Raw genomic sequence first — 21,744 nt, forward strand, 5'->3', positions numbered from 1 at the left:
TCACATTGATATGTGGTATGATTTTTTGAAAATTATACAGGTGTTGTAGCGAGGGGTTATAACGTTGTAGAAGGTTTCTATTAAGATTTTATTTCCAGGGCCACTCACCCTTATTTTGTTTTCATCCTCCAAGTTTTATTAGCTGAGCTTTCTTATCGACGAGGATTTGTGGCAAAGCTTAGTATTGGAGATTTCTTTCGATGGTATGATTCTCAATTCACCCTACTGTACTTACTTATGCTCTAACATCATGTGTGAAGTGGGTTCATTCCCGCTTACCAGCGCACTATGGTTTTTAGGCACTCTTAGGTTTAAATTTATTCACATTTTTCCACATCATCACAATTTATGGCTTTGTCACATTCCAAGTGTCGGCCAGCACAGCTCGATTCGGATTCCTAGTGGACTTCCTGGGTCGGGGTGTGTCACTTAAAATGTGCTTCTTAGTAAAAAAAGAAAACCAAAAAATCTATCTGGTTTACTACCTTTCAATAAAGGAATCTCTTGATGGTTCGATATAGACACCATTGTCAATCATCACATCAAGGGTTTTTATCGAACAATTTTCCAACCTAATTTTTTAGCCAAAGCACAATTAATGAAATGACGAGATTTACTTAACAAAATGCCTATGAAGCAAATAAAAGAATAGCAAAATAATTAATAAGAATTGTTGATTTTCATTTTACTTTGTTTCGTGATCATTGCTCCAACTTTGTCTTTGGAACAATAGTGAATCTAGTTATCCAGATAAACACTATTGTTTAGCAAACGAAAATTTTATAATTTGACAAATCCTTAAATATAAAAGGACAACTATTTTTTAAATGAATAATACTATAGAGATTAAATTTGTGGACAAAATTTATAAAATAAATGATGTGTCATCAATAAGATTGAACATGTTTATCAACGTCTCAGTAATAATCTGATCATTAACTTCCAGATCATTTAATTTACGAAATTTTGTTTACAAATTTAATCTCTCTAGCATTACTCTTTCTAAATTAAAAAATGAACCCAATTTCAGTCTTCGCAACTGAAACTGTTCCTTCCAATACTGTTAATGGACTAAAACGAAAAAGAACGCTTCGGGTACTTTGATCAACTTCACCTGAAGAGAAGACAGAATCTTACTACTAAAATAGGACTAGATCTGAATCAGTGGGCTTACAATCAATCATCCACATGTCCTCGTCACCTTCTTCCCTAAAGATATTGCAGTTCACTCCTCCAAATTGCCCGAACGAATTGCCCGAACGAGACCACCTCGATCTCTCTTAACAAATATAACAAAAGTAAGCTGCTAAAATCAGCATATCCATGATCAATGTTGACAGAATGCATATTTCAGTCTAAACTAATATGACTTCAAACTTTGCACAGGGGTTGCTTTCAACGTGTCTTCTAAAATCAGCATCCCCATTAAATCTGAAGGTATATAAAGCTTGCCTCTGTGTCATGCCAACAGGATATATTCTATATATTTTAAATTCGTCTCCTCCTCTTATGCTTTCAGGTCTTTCTGGTTTCCAAATGGGCACATGTTTCTGGGACTTTAATTTCGCGAGCACCAGAGACTCAAACGCTCCAAGAGTCAAATTACCAGACCTGTCACAGAAAAAGATATTGGGGGACAAAAATTTATTTAATTTTTCAACATGCAATGACACTAGAAGTTTTATTTTTCCTGCTTCTAGAAATATAAAATAAACTTAGACGGAAATCTTCAGCATGATGAAACTCGTAAGGATCTAAACAATGTGCAGAGACAGATCCCATTCCCGACAGTCTTGGCTGTTTGATAGGAGCATATTTATGCGACTTAGTTAGCTTGTTTTCTTGCATTTTCATAGTTAGTTTATACTTATTATAGTGTTTTAAGCTATTTTCGTGTGTTTGTAGGTTCAAATGATAAAGTTGACAAGAAAGTGCAATTTAGAGCATTTTGGACAGTTTTGGGCATCAAATGGATAACTTATGAATGAAGCAAGATGGATAGACGAATTTGAAGTTAAAAAGGCTAGGAATGTGCTGAAAAGATGAAGAAATAAATCTAAAACAAAGAAGATAAGGAATCAGCTCAAAAGGAGTCATTATCCAAAACCTTATCCAACCTTATCTTATCCAAACTAACCTTATCTTATCTTATCATTTCCTAATCTAGCATTATCCAATCTTATCTTATCCAAATCAGTTTGTGCCTTAATTCCAGCCATTTATAAGGGATAATTATGCATTTAAAATACATATTCAAATTCTAGAAGCCTTATCTCCTCTCCCTACAAAAGTGGCGCCCCAACCCCTTCTAGAACCCCTTTTCCTAGTTGTGCCGCACCTTATATCCTTGTTCTTGATGGTTTTTTTATGTGTAATCCTAATTCCCTTTGGTTTCTGATTTTTTTAACTCATTCCACTTGGGTTTTAGTTACATAAACCTTGTCCCACTTTGATTTCAGGAACCTATCCTAATCCTTAGGGACTGTGCCGCACCTAGCCCTATAAATACATCATTATGGGCCTATTTCAGATCACCACCCTCTACCATCAAATCACCACACCATCCACCACAATTTCGTGTACCACACATACAAGAGCCAAGACATCAAAAAATACATACTTGTGCGCAGATTTGCAAGGAAGGAAAGAGAGGAGACCCTTGGAGTCATGCCCTGCCATTCAAGCTTGGATTGTTGGACGTTTCTAGGTGTATTTTATCCTTAGTTTTAGTTCAATGTTTGTTTTAATTTGGTTTTATGTTTTCAATGACATGAGGAACTAATTTCCTTTTAGTTAGAAGTGAATTGGAAGCCATGATCATATGCTTTATATGAATTGATTTTATCCAGTTATTGTTTCTTGAGTCTTAAGAGGTCGCACTTGGTGCGATGGCAAGTGCCTTCGCCCATGAGCGGTAGGTCTCGGGTTCGAGATTTGGGAGCAGCCTCTCCATAAATGGGGGTAAGGCTAGCCGACATTCACCTCTCCCAGACCCTGCGTAAAGCGGGAGCCTTGTGCACTGGGTACGACCTTTTTTATTGTTTCTTGAATCTTGAATGTGATTTGCTTATCTTAGGTATTAAAACTTGTTTATGTGTGTTACTTGAGGATCGACACTTAATTTGCATGCATGAATTTGATGCTAGAGTATAAGCGAGTTTCACTGATAGGAGCATATTTATGCAACTTAGTTAGCTTGTTTCTTGGCATTTACTTAGTTTAATTCTAGTTATTTTAGTACTTTAAGCTATTTTCGTGTGTTTGTAGGTTCAAATAACAAAGTTAGCAACAAAGTGCTATTTGGAGCATTTTTGGGCCAAGATTGGATAGTGCAAGCATGCAGACATGAGGATGGACGTTTTTGAAGATTAGAAGGCTAGAAATCAGCATGTGTGTGTGCAAGTGTAACAGCTTGTACATGTGGAAATGATGAGTACATGGACAGCACACACATGGGAAAGAAAGGCACGGCATGGGCAGAAAAGGTGTTGATTTGTGGCTGAAATGAGGAAGAGCACGTGTGTGTGCAACTGTAACAGCTTGTACATATGGAAATGATGATTAGATGACAGCAAACACCCATTACATCCACTCATTACCACAACACTCGCCCACTACACCCATTACATCCACTCATTACCACAACACTCACCCTTGTCCCCTTCATTATTTCTGTTTTCATGCACCATTACATTGAATCATTGCACTCAATTGGTGCACATCCCTTGTCCCCTTCACCCATCAGATTTCATTCACTTTAACCTCCACTACATGCACTCATTGATGCACCACTCGTTCACTTTCCTTGCCCATGTCGTGCATCATGAATCAACCTGCACCTATGACTTATTTCTGCACCATTCCACCTCCCTTTCCTTTATCTACAATGTGCACAATCATTCATGTTCCCTACTTGCATTCATAGCTGGAACACCACTCTATTTTACCCCCCATGCTTTGCATCATTACTTCACTTTCACCTTTGAATCATTGCTCACACCACCATTCATCCCTCCATGCCATGCACTTCCTCTATAAAATGAAGTGTGTGTGGCAGCCATTACAATCAGTTTTTGCTTAATAATTCATCCCCATTTCAATACAATCTTCATCCAAACACATCCATTCATCTTCACATCCATTCCTCCATACAAACAAACCTTCAAACACTCACCAACACCTTATACCGTAGCAAAGGAAGGGAAGAAAAGTGCTTGGACGTGCTTGCTGTCCAACTTGGATCGTTTGAGCGTTTAGGTGTTTTCTTTCTTTTGTTTTCAATGTCTAAATTTGTTTATCTTTGCTTTGTAAGTATGAGAAACTAAACCCCCCTTAGCTAGGGGGAATTCGAAACCATGTTCATACTTGCAATATAATTTGATTACCTTCAGTTGTGATTTCATAAGTTATGAATTCAATTTGATTAACTGCTTGATTGATAACTTATTCGTGTATGTTTATTAAGAGTGCACACTTAGTTTGCATGCATGAATATGATGCTAGAGTATAAGGAAGTTTTACCTAATAGTTATAAACTTATATTCACAAGTAATGGAGGTCGCTTATAAACGATCTCGTTAAATAAATTCTCGGCAGGAGTTTCATACTCATCATAGTAACGAATGCCTCGTTAATACTTATAGTTTTCATAATGCTTAATGATCTTTAATTGTATCTTTATTGTGCTGTTCACGTAAATGACTTTTGAAGAATGCTTGAATTGTTGTATGCGCTTTCCCATCCAATTCAATAACTTAAGGAGAACTTGAAGGTTAATTTAAGCGGACTTAATTAACCTGGGGTGTTGAGTTTCATGATTTATCAAAAGAACAACTGAAAATTGGTTTATGTGCAAGTGTGTCATGTATGGAGAAGAACCCTCTAGCTAGCCCATCATCCATAGTTTACCCAAATTCGTCCAAAATCTATTTTAGTTTACAATCTGTTTGTTTTGTTTTCAAATTCGTCAAAATCAAATCCCCTTTTACTTTACAGTGTTTTATTAGTCAAAATCTGTTTTGATTTGTGTTTTTAAGTGTTTTAAGTAAAGTTAGAACCTAATTTCATCCAAAACCATCCCTAGAGTCAGTTTAGAGTCTAATTCATTATTTTAAGCTGTTTTGAGTCTTTTAAACTAGTTTTGTGTCTTTTTAGTTTGTATTGCATCTTTTGAGTCTAGTTTGGTGTTTTAAACTTAATTTTACGTTTTTAAGTTAGTTTCAAGTGTTTTAGCAATCCCTCCTAATCCCCAGCCTAGAACAATCCCTACTTACATTCTTTACTACAATTGACAACAAGAGGGTTTAATTTGTGTGTTAAGTTATTTTCGCATCATTCACCTAATCGTTATGAACTTATATTCACAAGTAGTGGAGGTTGCTAGTCACCATCGTGTTAAGTAAATCCTTGGCAGGAGTATCATGCTTTTCATAGTTACGAATACATCGTCAATACTTATGATTTTTAAAGAACTTAATGACTTTTGATATGTTTTCTATCATGCTTTTAGTTAGGGGACTTGAGAAGGATAATTTGGTTGTGATGCGTATCCCGTCTAATTCAATGAAATAAGGAAAATCTGATGTTTAATTTGTGCTATCACGGTTAACTTGGGATGTTGTCATTCATGGTTTAAAGGAATAATAACTGGAAATTGGTTTGTTTGCATATGTCATGTGTGGAGAAGGACCCTCTAACTAGCCTATTTCACCATTCAATTCACCTGATTTCATATCTAGTTTACTTTGTTTTGCAATCTGTTTAGTTTAGTTAAATTTCGTCCAAATCAATCCCCCCTTTTAATTTAGTCTTTTGAGTCCTACTAGTCTTAAATTCGTCCAAATAACCCCTAAAGTCTGTTTTGAGTCTTTTTGATTGTTTGTTGCTGTTTTGAGTGTTTTGAGTCTGTTTTAAGTCTATAGAGTCTAGTTTAGTGTTTTTTAGTCTTATTTATGTTGATTAGCAGCCCTGTTAATCCCCGATCTAGAACGATCCCTACTTGCTTAATGCTACAATTACATGTTTAATAGGGTTTAATTTGTATGTCAAGTTAATTTTCACATCACTGCTAGTGTAGTAATTGGTGTTAGGGAAATGAAGTTACCTTAAGAAAATAGATTCCATATTGAACCTCCCTCTTTCTCTTACATATAAATGATAGACGACTCCTTCGCCTCTGGTGCACTTGCAAGGTCGTTTTTTGACCCCTTGGTTCATTTCTTCTTTCTCACGAATCATTGTTGCCAGGTGAATGCAAAGACGACATGATGAATGTACTGCTGCCATGTCCACAAGGGCCTTGAAAGAATCGGATGGACCCTCATACTTCCACCTAATCATTAAGCATCATTCAATCTTCATAACAATACTAAAACATAGAAAAAGAAAAATATTTGACGTGTTACGGAAAAGAAGAAAATGAGAAGAAACAAACAACTAATGATTTACCTCAATGACTGATTATATGCTTCAGGATTATCTGCAAGATATTTCATTCTCTTGGCAACTGATTCAACATCGGTTAGCTCCTTAATATGTAAAATTGAACCAGGAGCAGGAGCGTATTCTTCAATATTTGGAGCACCAACAACCACAGGTATAGATCCTGGAACAATAAAATATCAACGTCCATACCCAACATCTTTCTCGAATTTCAGTACATAGATGACAATTTTGCTTTTGGAATCTGAAATGCAATTTTTTCCCTTATGCATGATCATAATCCTTATGTTGAATGCGAAAATGTAATCCATTAAATCTTATAGATGTTAAGAGGCAAAACACTGCAATTTCAAAGATGAACGCGCACACTCATAGTTTTCCATCCATACTAAATCTCTTAAATTTGTTTATGAACTATTACCAACATTTTTTCCATATATTTAAACAACATTTATCTGGGTTAAAAGAATCCTGGTTGCCTCTAAATTCTGAATTTTTCCTCCACAAAAAGTTTTCATATTATGCGTCACAACTACATAATCAACACACCAGGGAGGAGAGGGGGAGGGGGAGAGAGAAAGAGAGTAGTTTCATACCAGCAACAAGCGATTGGAAGTATTTCTCGGTAACATAATCCTCCTCGTTGGAATTCTCAAATGCCAAACTGAATTTATAGTGCTTCAGAGTTTCAACTTTGTCAACTGCTAGATTCATTTAAAACAGAAGCAAATTATTAAACAGTTACAGGTTATGTATATCTTATAACTATAGAATACAAGCCATAATATATCTTAGTAGTGTATTATATGTGTTTATTTGGTTCAAGATGCCAACTATTTAGCCAATAATGAAACATGCAGTCCCTCTGTGATTGCACAACCAGAAGTCTAGAACCGACAGACATGATCAGAAAAAATAATAATAATTCCAAGCACATGCAGCTTGTTTAAGTGATATCATAATCAACTAAGGTCTGACATACCTTGCCCATTAGATAAAAAACAATTTCTTACAAGTCAAACTTCCAAATTCTATATCCTTATAGCCAGGGAAAGTAACTTATAAACGAAAAAATGGCAAGGGAGAAAGAAATATTTTATACGCCTGTGAATCTATTTCAGACCAAACAATACAACATTATGCAAGATTAAACCTACCGTCAAATCCTAGGGGGAGGGCGTTAGGTAGTCAACAGTTGACACTCCTAGGTTACGTCGAATCCTTATGAAAATGAATCTAGAACGAAATCGCGCTAAAGCTAGGGCATCATCCGTAAGTGGCGCGCTGTGTGGCCCGAGCACAATGATAAATGAGTAAGGATCGCTGTATCTCCATCGGCACCCGAATGCAGTGTTAAATGAGCAAGGGGGTCGTAGAAACATCTTTTTGAACGACTCCACTCAAAGTTGTTTGGAAGCATATGCTCCTATCAACTTTACACAAGACACACAAAACAAGTACTTTGATCCTATTAGACGGGGGAGGGTGAAGAAGCTAGGACAGAAGGATAAAGTTCAAGAGAGTAGAATGCATTTAAGAATGTGGAATATAGGAACCTTAACGAGAAAACCTATAGAAGTAGTGCAAGTTATGGTGAGGAGAAGGATAAGTATTATGTGCCTACAAGAAACTAAGTGTGTTGGTCTCAAGGCAAATGATCTAGAAAACTCGGGTTTTAAACTTTGGTATTCGGGCACAAATAGAACGAGAAACAGTATTGGCATCATCGTCGACAAGACCTTGACACAAAATGTTGTAGATGTCAAAAGGGTAGGAGATAGAATTATGGCAATCAAGATTGTAATAGGACAAAAACTCATCAATGTGATTAGTGTGTACGCACCTTAAGTAGTGTTGGATACGAGTTTGAAGGAGAAATTTTGGGAAGATCTTGGAGACTTGGTGCAAGGAATTGCCTAGACGGAGAAGGTATTTATAGGAGGAGATTTAAACGGACACGTGGGCAAGGAGACAGGCAACTATGGAGGATTTCATGTTGGCCATGGTTTTGGGGAGAGAAACGAGGATGGGAAAACCATCTTGGATTTTGCAATGGCATATGATCTCTTTTTAGCCAACACCTTCTTTAAGAAGAGAGAAGAACATGTGATCACCTACAAGAGTGGTCTGCAAAAACACAAATAGATTTTCTTCTAATGAGAAAAGGGGATCATATCACTTGTAAGGATTGCAAAGTTATACCGGGAGAGAGCTTGGCTAATCAACATCGTTTGTTGGTGATGGATGTACATATCAAAAGAGAAAAAAAAGAACAAGACCTAGAAGTTCCCAAGGACTAGATGGTGGAATCTAAAAGGAGAAAAACAAGTCATTTTCAAAGAGAAAGTAATCACTCAATGCGTGTGGGATAGAGAGGGGGAAGCTAGCCAAAGGTGGGATTTCATGGCTAGTTGTATCCGAAAAGTAGCAAAAGAGGTATTAGGAGAGTCCAAGGGCTTTGCTTCACACCAAAAGGAATCTTGGTGGTGGAATGAGGAGGTACAAACAAAGGTGAAGGCTAAGAAGGAATGTTGTAAAGCCCTATGCAAGGATAGGACCGATGAAAATGGTAAAAGGTATAGAATAGCGAAGCAGGAGGCGAAGAAAGCTGTGAAAAAAGCTAAGCTAGCGGCTTATGACGATATGTATAAACGACTAGATACCAAAGGAGAGATATCTATAAACTAGCTAGAGCAAGGGAAATGAAGACAAAGGACCTAAACCAAGTGAGGTGCATCAAGGATGAAGATGGAAAAGTTCTTGCTACAGAGAACGTGGTCAAAGACAGATGGAGAGGTTATTTTCATAATCTTTTCAATGAAGGACATGAAAGGCGTACTTCTTTGGAGGAGTTGAGCAACTCAGAATAGTGTAGAAACTACTCATTTTTACCGTCGAATCAGGAAGGAAGAAGTGGTTGTAGCTTTGAAAAAGATGAAGCATAGAAAAGCAGTGGGCCCAGATGATATACCAATCGAAGTGTGGAAAGTCTTGGGAGAGACGGGTATAGCATGGCTCACAGACCTTTTCAATAGGATTTTGAAAACGAAGAAGATGCCAAATGAGTGGCGAAAGAGCACTTTGGTGCCTATCTACAAGAATAAGAGCGACGTACAAAATTCCTTGAACTATAGGGGTATTAAGCTAATCAGTCATACAATGAAGTTTTGGGAGAGAGTCATTGAACATAGATTGAGGCAAGAGACACGGGTTTCGGACAACCAATTTAGGTTCATGCCAAGGCGCTCAATCATGGAGGCAATCTATCTCTTACGAAGATTGATGGAAATATATAGAGATAGGAAAAAGGATTTACATATGGTTTTTATAGATTTGGAAAAAGCGTATGATAGGATCCCAAGAGACATTCTTTGGAGGATTTTACAGAAGAAAGGAGTACGAGTAGCATATATCCAAGCTATAAAGGATATGTATGATAGAGCAAAACTGCCATAAGAAATAATGAAGGACAAACCGAAAGCTTCCCCATAATTGTTGGGTTACATCAAGGCTCATCCTTAAGTACTTACCTTTTTGCATGGGTAATGGATGAGTTAACGGGACATATTCAAGTTGATATTCTTTGGTGTATGCTTTTCGCAGACGATGTAGTGTTGATAGATGAAACTCAGGAATGGGTAAATGCGAAGCTTAACCTTTGGAGAGAAGTGTTGGAATCTAAACGTATTCGCCTAAGCCGATCAAAGATATAATATATGGAGTGCAAGTTCAATGCAAATGGAGGCCAAAATGAGTTAGGAGTAAGGATCGGAGATTAGGAAGTACCTAAGAGAAACCACTTTCACTACCTAGGATCTATCTTGCAAAAGAACGGAGAATTAGATGGAGACCTCAACCATAAAATACAAGTTGGATGGATGAAGTGGAAGAGTGCATCAGGCGTGTTGTGTGACCGCCGTATGCCACTGAAGTTGAAGGGAAAATTTTATAGGACGGCAATAAGGTCGGCGATGCTGTATGGCATGAAATGTTGGGCGGTGAAGCATCAACACGTACATAAAATGGGTGTAACGGAGATGAGAATGCTTTGTTGGATGTGTGGGCACACAAGAAAGGATAAGATTAGGAATGAGGATATCCGAGGTAAAGTAGGAGTAGCCGAAATTAAAGGAAATATGAGAGAAAATCGGTTATGATGGTTTGGACATGTGCAAAGAAAGCCTACTGACGCTCCGATTAGAAGATGCAACTATGGGACAGAGATCCATGTCCGAAGGGGTAGAGGAAGATCTAGGAAAACTTTGGAAGAGACTCTAAGAAAAGACTTAAGAGTACTTGGATCTAACGGAGGACATGACACAGAACCAAGCGCAATGGCGTTCTAGGATTCATATAGCTGATCCCACTTAGTGGGAAAAGGCTTTGTTGTTTGTCAAAATCCAACAAATTCAATTACCTACAAGACTCTATAGAGCCAACCAGTGTTTTAAAAGGCTCGCCTTGTAGCGCGCCTAGGCGGTCTCAAAGGCTGGGCGAGTAGCTTGCCGCCTCTGTTTTCTAGGTATGGCGTAAGGCATCGCTGGAACGCGCCTCAGGTGTCCAAGCGTTCTTTTTTTTCCCATTTTTTTCTTTTTTTTTGGGTAAAAATACCCAAACCAAAGCCGTGCCCAACGACGAAGATGAGTTGCAAAACCGTACCAAGGAAGAAGATGAAGAAGACAGACAGCGAGGGCTTTCTTTTCTCCTCACTTTTCATTTTTCTATATTTTTTTTCTCTTTAAAATTTAAATAGTCCCCACTTTGCTTGACATTTATTATCCCACTATCTTTTTTTTATTCACTTTTATTTTTTATATTATTTATTAGATAAGCATCTTTTTGTGTTTATTATTTATAGATAAGCATATTTTTATGGATATTCTCATAACATTCCAACAAAATTCAGCCTTTATTTCCTTTAAATTGCCTATGATTGCAAAATTCAGCCTTTATTTTCATTGAAATTCCCTATAATTGTGGCCACTCAATCTTATTTCTCTTGAAGTTCTCTATAATTGCTTACAACAACAACAAAGCCTTTTCCCACTAAGTGGGGTCGGCTATATGAATCCTAGAACGCCATTGCGCTCGGTTTTGTGTCATGTCCTCCGTTAGATCCAAGTACTCAAGTCTTTTCTTAGGGTCTCTTCCAAAGTTTTCCTAGGTCTTCCTCTACCCCTTCGGCCCTGAACCTGTCCCGTAGTCACATTTTCTTTGCACATGTCCAAACCACCGGAACCGATTTTCTCTCATATTTCCTTCAATTTTGGCTACTCCTACTTTACCTCGGATATCCTCATTCTCAATCTTATCCTTTCTTGTGTGCCCATACATCCCACGAAGCATCCTCATCTCCGCTACATCCATTTTGTGTACGTGTTGATGCTTCACCGCCCAACATTCTGTGCCATACAACATCGCTGGCCTTATTGCCGTCCTATAAAATTTTCCCTTGAGCTTCAGTGGCTTACGACAGTCACACAACACACCGGATGCACTCTTACACTTCATCCATCCAGCTTGTATTCTATGGTTGAGATCTCCATCTAATTCTCCGTTCTCTTGCAAGATAGATCCTAGGTAGCGAAAACGGTCACTTTTTGTGATCTTCGCTAGATTGCTCCGGTCATTAGTGTGGATAAGTATATAAATTGATAGAGATAGGGAAGCAAACACAAGATGTACGTGGTTCACCCAGATTGGCTACGTCCACGGAATAGAGGAGTTCTCATTAATTGTAAAGGGTTTACACAAGTACATAGGTTCAAGCTCTCCTTTAGTGAGTACAAGTGAATGATTTAGTACAAATGACATTAGGAAATATTATGGGAGAATGATCTCGTAACCACGAAATTTCTAAGTACCGGAGTGTGGTATCGTCTTGACTTGCCTTATCTGTTTCATAGGTAGATGTGGCATCTTCTCGGGAAGTACTCTTCCTCCATCCAGGGGTGGTATCTGTAACTGGTGGAGATGCACAAGGTAATGTATCAATTTCACTTGAAGCTTACTTGTAGTTTCAGGCTTGGTTAAGCGCGATACAAACCATGTAGTAGGAGTCCCCCAAGTCGCCGAGCTAGGGGATCTGCTGAAAGAGGTGACAGACAAGGTAAGCAATCAGAGCTCCGGCTGATTGTTCACCTTTTCCCTATCTTGCAGGCAGCATGAAGGATAAAGAGAAGAAAAATGAGAAGAGATGATATGGGATACTTTTGCTTTTGAAGAAGTAACTTTCCACAGGCTTATTCTTGAACTGGGCTGGAGGGTTTTCTGGTTTCCTCCAGAGTATAAGGCCGACTGAAGAATTTGAGGGTCAAAACAAGTCCATCAAATCTAGAGTACGTTCGACCCTGCTGATATGGGATACTTTTGCTTTTGACAGAGTAGTGGATGTATCGGCACGTGTGCTGTTACGCTTGTCTCCACATGCTTCCTTGTATCCTTCTCACTTGCCCTATCTGTTCCTCAGGCAGATGCGGTATCTTCCCTGGAAGCATAAGATGTTGAAGATGAGTACTCGAGAGCAATGCCTGGTAAGTAATCAGGTAAGGGGTTCCAGGCAGTCAGTTCCTGGTTGGAAGCTTGATTCCAAGTGCTGACTGATTGCTCTCTTTCTCCTTGTCTTGCAGGTAAGAACAAGGCCAAAGGAAAAGACAGGGAAAAAGCATGATATGGGATACTCTTGCTTTTAACCCTGATGATATGAGATATTCTTGCTCTAGTATAGCTTGTTTACAGAGGTATTATCGGGGGAAAAGAAAGTTGAATATTTCGAAAGGCTTCGTTGGGAGTGCCCTCTCAGATAAGAGGAAGGGTTGAGCATTTTTGCAGGTCTGCCTGTCCATTGGGGATGGAGATCGACATATATAGGAGTCTCCCTGACATCAAGTAATAATGCTATTCCTTTACCCTGCTTGGTCATAGCACGGTAGTGGGAGCTGCCAGCTTCACATGTTTTAACTCTGTCAGAGCACTTTGAAAAAGTGGTCTGTAGTATCTGGAAAGCAAATGTTGCGTGTGAAGATTACAGACAAGCTTTATCCAAGGAGATCCAGCTCTTGAAGTTGGGAAAGTGGTGCCTCTTCGGTTTTCGAACAAGCAATCCTGTCGGGGATCTGGCTCTCGAGATTCGGAGAACGATGCCTCTTCGATTTTTGAGAAAGCAATCCTGCTGGGGGTCTGGCTCTCGAGATTCGAAGAGCGGTGTCTCTTCGATTTTTGAGAAAGTAATCATGTTGGGAGTCTGGCTCTCGAGATTCGGAGGGCGGTGCCTCTTCGATTTTGGAGCAAGCAATTTTGTTGGGAGTGTTTTCTCGAATGTGAGTAAAGGTTGGGCATGTTTGCTAGTCTACCTTGCCACGAAGCACAGAGGTTGACACAGGGACTTTCCAATTATCCAGCAGTGGTACTGTTCCTTTACCCTCTCTTCGATTTTTGAGAAAGTAATCATGTTGGGAGTCTCGCACTCGAGATTCGGAGGGCGGTGCCTCTTCGATTTTGGAGCAAGCAATCTTGTTGGGAGTGTTTTCTCGAATGTGAGTAAAGGTTGGGCATGTTTGCTAGTCTACCTTGCCACGAAGCACAGAGGTTGACACATCGGGACTTTCCAATTATCCAGCAGTGGTACTGTTCCTTTACCCTTGTGGGTAAAAATATGGTAGCTAGACCTTCAAAATTTATGTGTCTAAACTTTGTTAGTGTTGTTTCTTTGCTATTCTTTTACCCTTCTTGGTCAGAGCGATGTAGTGGGAGCTGCAAGCTTCACGTGTCTCAACTTTGTCAGAGAACTTTGGCAAAGTTATTTGTGGTACCCATGAGCTACTGTTGCGTGTGGGAAGCGGGTGATTGAACAGTACGATTCATGTGCTTTCTACTTCGCCAGAAATCTTCGACAGAATGCCCATAATTTCCGCAAAGCTGAGTGTGCGTGTGACAGGTGCTGACAAGGCTAGAAAAGTAGGTGCCTCTTCGATTTCTGAGATCGGCCCTCGTGGTCTCTGAGCAGCCCAGCTTTTGAGAAAGCAAGTCTCTTCGATTTCTGAGATCGGCCTTCGTGATCTTTGAACAGCCCAGCTTTTGAGAAAGCAAACGCCTCTTCGATTTCTGAGATCGACCCTCGTGGTCTCTGAGCAACCCAGCTTTTGAGAAAGCAAACGCCTCGTCGATTTCTGAGCAGGCGCCTCTTCGATTTCTGAAGCTTCGTCGAGTGCAAATTTTTATAGGGGCTGACATTAAGTTTCAAAGCACACTTGAATATCCACCAGTAGAAGCTCCATTCTTGCACTTCTAAGATCTTGATTTGTCCGACCTCTTCTCTCTTCCACACCTTTGAAAATGTCTGGCCCCTCCGACCGTCGTTTTGACTTGAACCTTGTTGAAGAGGCAGTCCCGCCTTCTCCAGACAACATATGGCGCCCATCCTTCGTCTCCCCTACTGGTCCTCTTACAGTTGGAGATTCCGTGATGAAGAATGATATGACCGCTGCGGTAGTGGCCAGGAACCTTCTCACTCCCAAAGATAACAGACTACTTTCCAAACGGTCTGATGAGTTGGCTGTTAAGGATTCTCTGGCTCTCAGTGTTCAGTGTGCAGGTTCTGTGTCTAATATGGCCCAACGCCTATTTGCTCGAACCCGCCAAGTTGAATCATTGGCGACTGAAGTGATGAGTCTCAAACAGGAGATTAAAGGGCTCAAGCATGAGAATAGACGGTTGCACCGGCTCGCACATGACTATGCTACAAACATGAAGAGGAAGCTTGACCAGATTAAGGAATCTGATGGTCAGGTTTTACTTGATCATCAGAGATTTGTGGGTTTGTTCCAAAGGCATTTATTGCCTTCGTCTTCTAGGGCTGTACCGCGTAATGAAGCTCCAAATGATCAACCTCTGATGCCTCCTCCTTCTAGGGTTCTGTCCACTACTGAGGCTCCGACTGATCCCCCTCCGGTGCCTTCTCTTTCTGGGGCTCTACCGACTGCTGAGACTTCTCCTAAGCAACCTTTGTGAAGGCTCCCTCTTGTTTTTTTATTTTGACTCAAGTATATGTACATATTTGTAACTTATCGAGGGTATCAATAAATAAGCTTTCCTTCATTTCAACGTATTGTGTTAAATACACCAAAGCCTTCTTCGCTAAGTTCTTGAATTTTCTTTTGTTGAAGCTTGTATATTGAAGCTTTGTGAGTGGAGCATGTAGGTTAAGGTAGTGTTCCCTTAATTTCCCGAGTGAGGAAAACTTCTCGGTTGGAGACTCGGAAAATCCAAGTCACTGAGTGGGATCGATTATATGAATCTTAGAACGCCATTGTGTTCTGTCCTATGTCATGTCCTCTGTTAGATCCAAGTACTCTAAGTCTTTTCTTAGGGTCTCTTCCAAAGTTTTCCTAGGTCTTCCTCTACCCCTTCGGCCCTGAACCTCTGTCCCATAGTCGCATCTTCTAATCGAAGCGTCAGTAGGCCTTCTTTGCACATGTCCAAACCACCGTAACCGATTTTCTCTCATCTTTCCTTCAATTTCGGCTACTCCTACTTTACCCCGGATATCCTCATTCCTAATCTTATCCTTTCTCGTGTGCCCACACATCCAACGAAGCATCCTCATCTCCGCTACACCCATTTTGTGTACATGTTGATGCTTCACCGCCCAACATTCTGTGCCATACAGCATCGCCGGCCTTATTGCCGTCCTATAAAATTTTCCCTTGAGCTTCAGTGGCATACGGCGGTCACACAACACGCCGTATTCTATGGTTGAGATCTCCATTTAATTCTCCGTTCTTTTGCAAGATAGATCCTAGGTAACGAAAACAGTCGCTCTTTGGTATGTCTTGATCTCCGATCCTCACCCCTAACTCGTTTTGGCCTCCATTTGCACTGAACTTGCACTCCATATATTCTGTCTTTGATCGGCTTAGGCGAAGACCTTTAGATTCCAACACTTCTCTCCAAAGGTTAAGCTTTGCATTTACCCCTTCCTGAGTTTCATCTATCAACACTATATCGTCTGCGAAAAGCATACACCAAGGAATATCATCTTGAATATGTCCTGTTAACTCATCCATTACCAACGCAAAAAGGTAAGGACTTAAGGATGAGCCTTGATGTAATCCTACAGTTATGGGAAAGCTTTCGGTTTGTCCTTCATGAGTTCTTACGGCAGTCTTTGCTCCTTCATACATATCCAGTATAGCTTGGATATATGCTACTCGTACTCCTTTCTTCTCTAAAATCCTCCAAAGAATGTCTCTTGGGACCCTATCATACGCTTTTTCCAAATCTATAAAGACCATGTGTAAATCCTTTTTCCCATCTCTATATCTTTCCATCAATCTTCGTAAGAGATAGATTGCCTCCATGGTTGAGCGCCCTGGCATGAACCCGAATTGGTTGTCCGAAACCCGTGTCTCTTGCCTCAATCTATGCTCAATGACTCTCTCCCAAAGCTTCATTGTATGACTCATTAGCTTAATACCCCTATAGTTCATGCAATTTTGTACATCGCCCTTATTCTTGTAGATAGGCACCAAAGTGCTCGTTCGCCACTCATTTGGCATCTTCTTCATTTTCAAAATCCTATTGAAAAGGTCAGTGAGCCATGTTATACCTGTCTCTCCCAAAACTTTCCACACTTCGATTGGTATATCGTATAGGCCAACTGCTTTTCTATGCTTCATCTTCTTCAAAGCTACAACCACTTCTTCCTTCCGGATTCTACGATAAAAAGAGTAATTTCCACACTCTTCTGAGTTACTCAACTCCCCTAAAGAAGCACTCCTTTCATGTCCTTCATTGAAAAGATTATGAAAATAACTTTTCCATCTGTCTTTAACCGCGTTCTCTGTAGCAAGAACCTTTCCATCCTCATCCTTGATGCACCTCACTTGGTTTAGGTCCCTTGTCTTCTTTTCCCTTGCTCTAGCTAGTTTATAGATATCCAACTCTCCTTCTTTGGTATCTAGTCGCTTATACATATCGTCATAAGCTGCTAACTTAGCTTCTCTCACAGCTTTCTTCGCCTCTTGCTTCGCTTTTCTATACCTTTCACCATTTTCATCGGTCTTATCCTTGTATAAGGCTTTACAACATTCCTTCTTAGCCTTCACCTTTGTTTGTACCTCCTCATTCCACCACCAAGATTCCTTTTGGTGTGGGGCAAAGCCCTTGGACTCTCCTAATACCTCTTTTGCTACTTTTCGGATACAACTAGCCATGGAATCCCACATTTGGTTAGCTTCCCCCTCTCTATACCACACACTGGGTGATTACTTTCTCTTTGAAAATGGCTTGTTTTTCTTCTTTTAGATTCCACCATCTAGTCCTTGGGCACTTCCAAGTCTTGTTCTTTTTTCTCACTCTTTTAATATGTACATCCATCACCAACAAGCGATGTTGATTAACCACGCTCTCTCCTGGTATAACTTTGCAATCCTTACAAGTTATACGATCCCCTTTCCTCATTAGAAGAAAATCTATTTGTGTTTTTAACGACCCACTCTTGTAGGTGATCACATGTTCTTCTCTCTTCTTAAAGAAGGTGTTGGCTAAGAAGAGATCATATGCCATTGCAAAATCCAAGATAGCTTCCCCATCCTCGTTTCTCTCCCCAAAACCATGGCCACCATGAAAACCTCCATAGTTGCCTGTCTCCCTGCCCACGTGTCCATTTAAATCTCCTCCTATAAATAACTTCTCCGTCTGAGCAATTCCTTGCACCAAGTCTCCAAGGTCTTCCCAAAATTTCTCCTTCGAACTCATATCCAACCCTACTTGAGGTGCGTACGCACTAATCACATTGATAAGTTCTTGTCCTATTACAATCTTGATTGCCATGATTCTATCTCCTACCCTCTTGACATCTACAACATCTTGTGTCAAGGTCTTGTCCACGATGATGCCAACACCGTTTCTCGTTCTATTTGTGCCCGAATACCATAGTTTAAACCCTGAGTTTTCTAGATCCTTTGCCTTACGACCAACCCACTTAGTTTCTTGTAGGCACATAATATTTATCCTTCTCCTCACCATAACTTCTACTACTTCCATAGATTTTCCCGTCAAGGTTCCTATATTCCACGTTCCTAAATGCATTTTGCTCTCTTGAACTCTACCCTTCTGTCCTAGCTTCTTCACCCTTCCCCGTCTAATAGGATCAAAGTACTTCTTTTGTGTGTCCCGTGTAAAGTTGATAGGAACATATGCTCCCAAACAACTTTGAGTGGAGTCGTTCGAAAAGAAGTTTCTATAGCCCCCTTGCTCATTTAACACTGCATCCGGGTGCCGATGGAGATACAGCGACCCTTGCTCACTTATCACTGTGCTCGGGCCACACAGCGCGCCACTAACGGGTGACGCCCTAGCTTTAGCGCGATTTCGTTCTGGATTCATTTTCATAAGGATTCGACGTAATCATGGAGTGCCGGCTGTCGACTACCTGACGCCCTCCCCCTCCTCCTTTATCCGGGCTTGGGACCGGCAATGTAAGATAAACTTACACGGCGGAGTTCTATAATTGCTTACAATAAAATAAAATAATTACAACATTTTAAGACTATATGACATAGTTTCTAAGTACAACTAGACTTAATAATGAAGATGTTATTATATTTGATTTAGTTATAATTATATTTGTTTTACAAAGTATTCTATTTTATAAATATAAATTATATATAATATATAATAAAATTTTAGGTACCGTGAGGCTTTGCCTCATGCCTCACGCCTCACGCCTCACGCCTAGGCAGGGCTATCCATGGGACGCCTCACCTACGCCTTCACCTTTCAATACATTGGAGCCAACACATAATATTTTCAACCAAAAACGAAATAAAGGCCACAAACTGAACCCCAGTTTGTTGCAACCCTCATACGGCACGCTAAGAAAGCATGCAAGAGAATCACAACTCCCGGTTGTAATGATTTGACACCAGAAAACTAGCAAAATATCATTATTATTACTTTAAAAAAGCATCTCTGAAATGTCACACCTTTTCCATCACGATTTCTGTGGCAACCGCCATAAGAGTCTATCTTGAGGTTAGCACTTTCAAGAGCTTCAAGAGCTTGCAAGCGGAAGTTGCGGGCACCACAGTTGGAAATAAATGCAGCTGCAAGGGCAGTCTCAGTCTTTGGCTGGACAGGCGCCATGATGTCGTACTCAGCCCAAGAAAAATATCCAACAGGAACATCCGATGAGAGACTAGTTGTCATAACAATATTATATCCCCTCCTAGTACAAATGAAAGAAGTTAAAACTATTAGTTATACAAACAAGTTTTAGCACAGATCTCTGAGGGTTTCCCCCCAAAGGAAAAGAAGAACACCATCCGTCAGGAATGTGAATGAGAAATGATTATATTAAGTAATTCCAATTGACTCCATGAATAATTGGTATGTCCCACCAGAACACTTAGGCTTATAGTTAATAGACACAATTCAAAGTAGTACTATGCAATATGCAGCACAGCCTATGAGATATTCTAAACCATGTTAAAAAGATAAAATAATTTGTTTTCAGCTCTTCAAATTTGTGGATACCATTTTTTCAAGAAAATGAGCCTTAAAAAATCTTAAAAACTTGCTCAATACTTGTACAAGATTGCAATTCCTATGATAAAGGGATAACATGTCCACAAACAACATTAAATGAAAAAGAGAAAATCTTCAAAAACTGCAATTAGGCCATATTTGTTTGTGCTTACCCACCGTCGTGCATGAGCAAGATTGTTCTCAGCATAGTATTGAGCTGATTCCATGGATCGGAGAACACTGGCTGTCCCAGATTGGTGAGCTAAACCAAAAGCAGCATCAGGTTTTTTTGCAGGATTGTATCCAAACTGGCATCCCACAGAACAAGATTTCCATTCCTATATAGAAGACAACACAAAAATAATTACAAACAAATGCAGGACGTGACAAAAGTGAAATGTGTCAATTATATCCCAAAACTCCATGTTGAAGTCCCTAGAGAGTATCGTAAAAGTAGGGTAAGAAATGGGACTATCCAATTCAAGTTACTTCCAATTACAAATCGTTCTTGTTCATTTAACTCAACAAGTTTTAGATGGAACTTAAGGGTCCTCCACCGCCGCTAGACTACATTCTACAAAGACTAACATAATGCAGACTAAAATTGAACAATAAAAAACATAATGCAGCCAAAAGCATCAAACTTCCTATCCAGCTTCAGATGTCAAGGATCAATTGCTCAAACAGTGACTAACACAAGGCAGTCGAAAAGCGAATATCAAATTTCACATCCTGCTTTCAAGTACAAGAATCAACAGCTTAAGCAGTGTAAACATCTTACAAACATTCTCGCTTGCACTATTTTCCTCACTCGTGTCATGAAATTATTGTCATGTAAATCACAATTCAATTTTAAACTAAAACCCAATAAAACAAATACATATATATATATGTGTGTGTGTGTGTGTATTAGAAAACTACACAGTATTAAGAACACAATTGAAACTAATAAGAAGCTGCAAATTACCTTCTCATCACCAGAAACCAAAACGGGTTCTTTGTCAAAATCCCTGGAGTACTCTATAGCATCCTCTCTCTCCAACCACTCCTCGCAACTCAGCAACCCCAAATCACCACTCTCCGCCGCCGGCACCGCCACTTCATGAGTCAACGGCGTCCGGGCGAACAAGTCGGCCCACGAGTCTACTAAACCTGCGTTATTTCCGATGTCGAGCTTACCCAGAAACGCGATCTCTGCTATCACAACAAGGGCAACAAAAAAAGGCATCAGATTGGACCATTTTCTCTTGGGGGCCGCCGCCGAACCCACCCCAAGAGAGACCGGTAAGCCACCTTCGTGGGTCGCCGCTGGTCTCGAGCCTCTCTGAGTGGAAATCACGCCCATCAAACGAACCAGAATTGGTCGCTCTGTTTTTTTCTGGGGATTTTCTGACTTTCCCGAGAAAGTGATATAAAAGTCGGGACTTGTAACAAGGTTTTCAACGGAGGAACATGATGGGGGTTTTGTGCGGGCTTCGATTGGAATCACGAAATGGGTTTAATCACGACGATGGTCTCATCGAGTAGTTGATTTTTCTTTAGTTGCTAGTCAAACAACCACAAGGTGAACAGTGTTATCCACACACTCATTTTTTATTTTTTTTACACATTTTCAATTATGACCATCAAAATGAATTAAAAAAAAAATTAAAGAACAGAAATTAATAAAATGTGTAAAAATAAAAATAAATATGTAAATAACACCACTTATGAAGAATATTCAATTTGTTTTTGTTTGTTTGGAGAAGCAATCAAGCATACAAAATGCATTGTGTG

The 21,744-nt window shown here is 39.8% G+C and overlaps 1 protein-coding gene across 2 annotated transcripts; it reads right to left on the reverse strand.

The window, feature by feature from the left end:
• Positions 1-864: 864 nt before the first annotated feature.
• On the reverse strand, positions 865-21,474 carry LOC126584694 (glycoprotein 3-alpha-L-fucosyltransferase A). 2 transcript variants are annotated; one of them, XM_050249026.1, is made up of 7 exons: positions 20,936-21,474; positions 20,146-20,306; positions 19,428-19,669; positions 7,038-7,145; positions 6,448-6,604; positions 6,104-6,331; positions 865-1,611 (listed from the first exon to the last, which is right to left on the reverse strand). In XM_050249026.1, the coding sequence occupies exons 1-7, from the start codon at positions 21,311-21,313 to the stop codon at positions 1,356-1,358; spliced, it is 1,530 nt and encodes a 509-aa protein (XP_050104983.1). In that variant the 5' UTR covers positions 21,314-21,474; the 3' UTR covers positions 865-1,355. The 2 variants fall into 2 exon arrangements, with proteins under 2 accessions (XP_050104983.1, XP_050104984.1); XM_050249027.1 differs by having other exon boundaries at positions 7,038-7,142; positions 20,936-21,473.
• Positions 21,475-21,744: the final 270 nt, after the last annotated feature.

Source organism: Malus sylvestris, chromosome 10 (assembly GCF_916048215.2).
Source record: "Malus sylvestris chromosome 10, drMalSylv7.2, whole genome shotgun sequence".
NCBI classification, from domain to species: domain Eukaryota; kingdom Viridiplantae; phylum Streptophyta; class Magnoliopsida; order Rosales; family Rosaceae; genus Malus; species Malus sylvestris.

What these genes read in the sequence shown, in the direction of transcription:
- LOC126584694 (XM_050249026.1), bottom strand. Translation starts at nt 21,313, where the DNA reads ATGGGCGTGATTTCCACTCAGAGAGGCTCGAGACCAGCGGCGACCCAC. An exon ending in CAGAAATCGTGATGGAAAAG is followed by an intron (nt 7,146 to 19,427) that starts GTGTGACATTTC and finishes AAATGAATCTAG; the next exon opens with CAGTTGACAAAGTTGAAACT. An exon ending in GCATATAATCAGTCATTGAG is followed by an intron (nt 6,332 to 6,447) that starts GTAAATCATTAG and finishes CTTAATGATTAG; the next exon opens with GTGGAAGTATGAGGGTCCAT.